General features: G+C 37.8%; 1 protein-coding gene across 1 annotated transcript in view; it reads left to right on the top strand.

The window, feature by feature from the left end:
- LOC118334417 (AT-rich interactive domain-containing protein 5B-like) overlaps positions 1-6,937 on the top strand; it is a 23,645-nt gene that overhangs the window by 8,247 nt on the left and 8,461 nt on the right. The window contains exon 3 of the mRNA XM_035670324.1: positions 2,350-2,563. Within this exon, the coding sequence (XP_035526217.1) occupies positions 2,350-2,563 (214 nt within the window). The remainder of the gene's footprint in view (positions 1-2,349; positions 2,564-6,937) is intronic.

Here is a 6,937-nt window from a genome sequence, read left to right as displayed (position 1 = left end):
TTAAATAGCTGCTGTGAAAAAGGTCTATTTTAATCACTGAATAATCAAGTGATGGGAGCAGTGATTCAGAGGTCTGGTACCAGGCTTTTCAAATTAAAATCACGACTGTACTATGATACAATAGTATTTTTCTCCATAATTGCAGTTGTACTTTCCCTGGGTTTTTGGGGCCATAGTTGAATTACTGATGCATGTTTCTCTTGGCTATGTTCTTAAAAAAATAAAGTAAGTAAACTTACTCACTATGTCTGTAGTGCCTTTAAAGCCAGAGTTACAAGGAGGTTTATCAACACACATAATTAAATGTGTGTGTGCGTGTGTTTAGAGTAAATAACTGGCTTCTGCTAGGAGATGTAATGAGACATTATGAGAGGGCTTCATTATCAGAGGGCGCTTTGACATCCGGGTGATGTCACCTCTGATCAGGCTTTACTCTGGAGTTGAACAGAGGGACAGCAGAGGACACGAGAGGTGGAAGAGTAGTATTTTCTGAAAGCAGCTGAAGTCCCATTGAGGTTCACTCAAATTCAAAGCAGGCATGGCCACGAGAGCAGCACAAATGAGACTTTAACATAGAAGCAACAGACCATGAACCAATACATACTTGGACAGAATATAATCAAATTGTCCTACTCTGTCTAGGTAATGTTAATAGCTTCAATATTCACTTCACATAATTGTGTAATCACTCATCACCATCCCAAAGAACTAACCAAACATAATGTACTTCATTCTATTCAACAGTTCTTCTTCCTATGTGTAGGAGCACATACACACACACACACACTCACAATAATACCTACCAGCCTTCCAATGTGACCTGGCTCATTGCCTCATCATGTTAATAAAACATTTATTTATCTGGCAAAGCAGTCCAGGCGCTCCGAATGATCCTGTATGATAGTGATGCATCGTATTGGCAGACTGCAGATACATAATGCAACAAGGTCACTCAGTATCAAGAATGTTCCATTAGAAATTAAAGCTGATCTGGTGACTTGAAGCAAAACAGAAGAGAGATCAGAAAAAGACAATGTTCATATGTTGGTGTGTGTGTATATTACATTAGTTGTATGATAAGAAAAAACAAACAAACAGGAAAACTACCCGTTTTGTTTCCCATATTTATAAATGGTACATAAGGAAATTGATTTTGGCTTTCTCCTTTCAAAACCAAAAATCTGTTGGCTGCAAAGTTCACTGACCGACATCTGTAGTAAAATATGACGAGGATTGGTATATCATTGCCCTATTAAACCCCAAAGTCCCGCATTAAGACACTTTGTGTTGCACAAACTTGAAATGTTTCACAACACATTAAAACTTGTCACATTTAATTAAAACCATCATTACAAACTTCTCTCCTTTTGAATGTTGACTGTTTTAAGTTGTCTTCTGTTGCCATCTGTTTGTTTGTTCTCTTATTAATTTCTTTGTGTATATTTATTTTATTTTAACTACTCTTACACTGCTAACCTTAAGCTTTAAACCTTTGAATGTCTCAATTCAGAGGTGTGAAATACGGTCCATAATAAGGTCCAGTGTGTAACATTTAGGAGGATGTATTGTCAGTAATGGAATATAATATTCATCGGTATGTTTTCATTATTGTATAATCACCTGAACCGCCATATTTCTTCAGTAGCCCATAACAGACAAACCAAACGCTGGCTGTAGATGGAATAGAATCGTGGTGTTTTTGTTACCTTAGAATGAGCCGTTTTTCTCTACAGAGAGAGCAGTATTGTAAATCACAGCACACGCTGCTACAGAAACTTTGCAGTGACACCAATATCAAGGAATCAAGCAAATATACTCATCATTATACGGTGCAAGGTTGTGTAATGAATTGAAAGTTTGTAGTTCCTTCATGCTACACACAGAAAAATATAATCAAATTCATAGAATAACATTGATGTAAAAACAGAGTCCCCCTCCTCTCGTCCTGCGTTCAGTCTCCTTCAAACACAGTCTGCCTGTCAAGTGTGGATCCGTGATAGTCTTGATGAAGCAGGTCTCTGTAAAGATACAAGTCCTGTATTGCAGATGTTACTAAAGTTAGGTTTTAGTAGCAAAATGCACCTAGAATATATTAAAATATTATTAATAAGGAGAAATTAGTCATTATCCAGTCTCTTTCAGATGTTTCTATTGTTTTTGCATGAACATTTTCTGTACATCTGTAAAGTAAAAGTAAATGTAGTAGTGGAGTATAAAGTAGAATATTTTCCTGTGAAATGTAGTGGTGCAATAATATAAAGCTTAATTCAAAAACAACTTTGTTTATCACTGTATAGTTGATAGATGTATGTATGTGTGTGTGTGTGTGTGTGTGTGTTTCTGCTGCAGGACGAGGTGATCGCAGTGTCTGAGAAGGTTGTAGTTCGACTGAAGGACCTGGTCAAATGGACTGTATGGGACCAGCATGCCTGGGACAGAGGAATGAAAGCTTTACCCCTGAAGATGAGCTCCGTAACCACGGACTCCTTCCTCCATTACCACGACTCAACCCTCAACTGTGGCCTTCAGTTCAAAGATGTCTTAAGAGAGAAAGCAGCACTAGGTAAGAACTGATCTGTGTGTAAAAGCAGCATTTGTAAAAAACAACAACATTACATTCCAATATACGGTAATAATACTGGGGCTTTGGAAGAAGGAAGGTTGAGCTGCATTAGTCTTTGTTTTCTTCAAATTGTTCAGTTGTCAATGAGTAGTTAAATGGAAGCCTAGGTATTCTATCCTGCGTGGAGATGAGGTGGGAGAGTCAATAATAGGGGCATTGTGCTGTCAGCTGTTACATCTGACTGCTGCTGTGAAATAGTAGAAATAGAAATAGTCCCCTGTAAATACAGGGTTAGAAGTATTTAAAGACCATCTAGTCTGCCCTCTGGATGCTTGTACTTTTTTCTAAGTTCTTAGTCAAATGTCTGGATTTGCTTGGTAGACAAACATTTATCTGGAAAAAAGGGTGGAACTGCCACTCAGTGGTTCTCTCTCCCTCCCCTTTATCGGTTCAGGTTATTCAATTTAATAAACTTTGCTACTGTTAAAAGTATAAGAGGTGTGCATTTCTGCCATCTAAGACGATCCGATACGTATCTGGATACGATTCAGGGACCATGCATGTTAACATGGAACAATTCAGTGTGATTTGATGCCATCTGATACAGTTGTTAACTTTTGTTTAATGAAGACATGTATTTTCCATTCTAAATTAATATAAGCTATAGCTCTCTAAATGTGGCACTGCTTAACTTCAAATACGTATATTTTATTAAATACTAGGGAATAAGGGTGTGCATTACAGGGAACCAGGGGGAGCTTAGCTCCCCTGAAAACATGAATCGGCATTATTCATTTATCTGTTTTGTACTCGGCATACTGTAAGTCAAAGGTCTCTAAAAAAGTAAGCTCCCCCAAAAGCCCAGGTATAGTTCACACACTGCAGGGAACCCCAAGTTTTTTTCTTTATGGGAAAAAAATGGAAGACAATGTATCATTTCTGAATTACATTGTGTTTATTGCTTTTCCAACAGACACAGACAAAAAGACTACATTTTATTTGCCTTTCTTTCCCGTCATAACAGTCCTTTGGCTCCTGTAAACTCCATCTGCGCTAATTATGATAAATAAAATAAATCACAAATTGTGTGATCTTAGAAAAAAGATTTATTTTTACATCCCTCTCTGAAATGCACACTGCAAACACTCCAGCCTGGTGTGTCTGTTTGATAAACGTGTCTTAGCCAAAATGCATCACATCTGTGCCTAAAAACAACAAGTGCAAGAACAGTTGGTTTTTGATCTGTTGTAGTCATGGTGAAGTAATAATAGCGGTGGTTGTCATGCTCACTGTGATGAAGCTAACATGCTGGTCTGTGGATTTTGGCCTACCTCCTCTTATCATGTAGTTGCATTAAAGTATTACTCCACAGCCAGTATGAGAGGAGGAATGATTACAGTGACAAAATACTCTCAACACACACATGGCATATGAGTATTGTATTATTGCCAGAGAAAAGCCTGATTTGTACGCCTATATGTATAGATTTCCACCCGAAGTCAGTTTGCACTTGCTCCTTTACAAATTGTTTTGTTTATCGGTGGTTTTCAAATACAAAATAAGTTTTTCCAAAAGGTTTTTTGGAAACTTGAAGTGCATTTGAAAACATTTTCTCCCATTGCTCATAACACACTTGTCGTAAAAATTTAGCTTTTATGAATAAAGAAAACCTCACTTTTGAAAGACATCATGTTTTAATTGAGTAACGTCATGCATACCACAATATTTGATGTGAAGAAGAAGAAGTAAGTAGGAAGCAGCAGCAGGAGGGGAGGAGAGCCCTGGAACAATCAATGCTTTACAGAATAACAGCAAAGATCTGTCTGAGAGACCATCTGTATGTTGTGTATTTGACATGTGTTTGCAGTGTACACATGTATGTATTCATAAAACCTAAGTCTAAGTACAGCGACAAAGTACTCTTCAACATAGTCAGCCATAAATAATCAATAAACACAAAGAAAGGGACAGAATATGAGAAAAAGAGAACTATCACAAGCAGGCCTGATAGGTGTTAGTTAGCCAGCTACAGTATGAGTGGTGTCAGAGAGGATTACAGGAGCCATTTGTTTCTGGCAGGTGATTTGTTTCAGCTTGTAAGATTGTTCACCTACAGCAGCTCGACAAAAAAGCTCTTCTTAACTCACTTTCAAGTGGCAACACATTGCACATTAGGTTTTCAGAGCTCCCTAAAAAAATGCCTTGAAATTGGCACTTAAGATATTATCTATTTTATTTGTTGTTATGTTTAGATGATTACACATGAATGGAAACATACCTATAGATGTTATATTCTATTTCTGACACAATAGAAATAGAATTATTATTATTATTATTATAGTCTGAAGTATGTACATTATAATGCAACAAATGACAATACATAGAGATATAAGGATATGTGTGCTACAGTATTTGATGTGTAATGAATAATAGTAGTGAGTACTGATAATATATATTATAATATAATAATAATAATACTGAGAGCTAAATTCTAAAGATTGCATTATTAAGTATTTAGTATTTAGTGACAGAATAAACCAAAGTATTGCACATTGACCAGAGTATTGCACATTAACTGTACTGACATTTCTTGTTAGCTACAGGCCGGCATACACTGATACTGCTGTCCATCTATCCATCTTCAGCTCACACTCACCGGCCACTTTATTAGGTACACCTTGTTAGTACCGGGTTGGACCCCTGTTTGCCTTCAGAACTGCCTTAATTCTTCGTGGCATAGATTCAACAATGTGCTGGAAACATTCCATAGAGAATTCGGTCCATGTTAACATGATAGTATCACGCAGTTGCTGCAGATTTGTCAGCTGCACATCCATGATGCGAATGTCCCGTTCCACCACATCCCAAAGGTCCTCTATTGGATTGAGATGTGGTGACTGTGGAGGCCACTGGAGTACAGTTAACTCATTGTCATGTTCAAGAAACCAGATTTGAGCTGTGTGACATGGCACGTTATCAGATCAAGATGGGTACACTGTGGTCATAAAGGGATGGACATGGTCAGCAACAATACTCAGGTAGACTGTGGCATATAAACAATGCTTAATTGATACTAAGGGGCCCAAAGTGTGCCAAGAAAATATCCCCCATACCAATACACCACCACCACCAGCCTGAACCATTGTGTTGTTTATGCCACATTCTGACCCTACCATCTGAATGTTGCAGCAGAAATCGAGACTCATCAGACCAGGTAACGTTTTTCCAATCTTCTAATGTCCAATTTTGGTGAACCTTTGTAAACTGTAGGCTCAGTTTCCTGTTCTTAGCTGACAGGAGTGGCACCCAGTGTGGTCTTCTGCTGCTGTAGCCCATCAGCTTCAAGGTTCGACGTGTTGTGCAATCAGAGATGGTCTTCTGCATACCTTGGTTGTAACGAGTGGTTATTTGAGTTACTGTTGCCTTTTTGTCACCTCGAACCAGTCTAGCCATTCTCCATTGACCTCTGGCATTAACAAGGCATTTTTGCCCAGAGAACTGCCGTTCACTGGATATTTTCTCTTTTTCGGGCCATTCTCTGTAAACCCTAGAGATTGTTGTGTGTGAAAATCCCAGTAGATCAGCAGTTTCTGAAATACTCAGACCAGCCTGTCTGGCACCATCAACCATGCCATGTTTAAAGTCACTTAAATCATCTTTCTTCCCCATTCTCATGCTTGGTTTGAACTTCAGCAGGTCATCTTGACCATGTCTACATACCTAAATACATTGAGTTGCTGCCATGTGATTGGCTGATTAGCTACTTGCGTTAACGAGCAGTTGAACAGGTGTACCTAATAAAGTGGCTGGTGAGTGGTTATTATTTTAAAAAAAAATGTTTAGCTGCTTTCAGAATTAAATATATTAATTAACAAGAATATATATTATTAACAGCTTGAAAAGAAAAAAAGAGGAAGTTCCTAGTCTATCAAATGACATATCACTGGAAAGCCCAGGGTGTCTTCTTTACAGTACAACAGGGATTTACCATTGTGGTGTACAATGGTAAAATTAATTTACTGACGTGCTTTTAAGATGCCAGAATGCCACCTGTGTATAAAGACATAAACACTGTTGTCAAGCACAAGAAACTGGGGATGTCACAATACCAGAATTTTAGTCTATACCAATACCAGTGAAATTCCACGATTAAAATAAAAATGTCCCAATCATGTTTTTTTGCCCCTGATCCCTATTTGATATTAAGTGTTGGCTGATACTGAGTCCTGATCCAATACTTGTTTTCCTATATAATACAGGTTGACAGCTCTGTGTTGCTTTATGAATACAAATTCCCTGCAACCAAGCTTAGTTACTTTTTGTTTAAATTATTCATATATTAATATAGCCTATTATATATACTAGTGCAGTGCC

Source organism: Morone saxatilis, unplaced genomic scaffold (assembly GCF_004916995.1).
Source record: "Morone saxatilis isolate NCDOM2014 unplaced genomic scaffold, NCSU_SB_2.0 Contig1, whole genome shotgun sequence".
NCBI classification, from domain to species: Eukaryota; Metazoa; Chordata; class Actinopteri; family Moronidae; genus Morone; species Morone saxatilis.
This window is presented reverse-complemented; position numbering and strand designations above follow the sequence as displayed.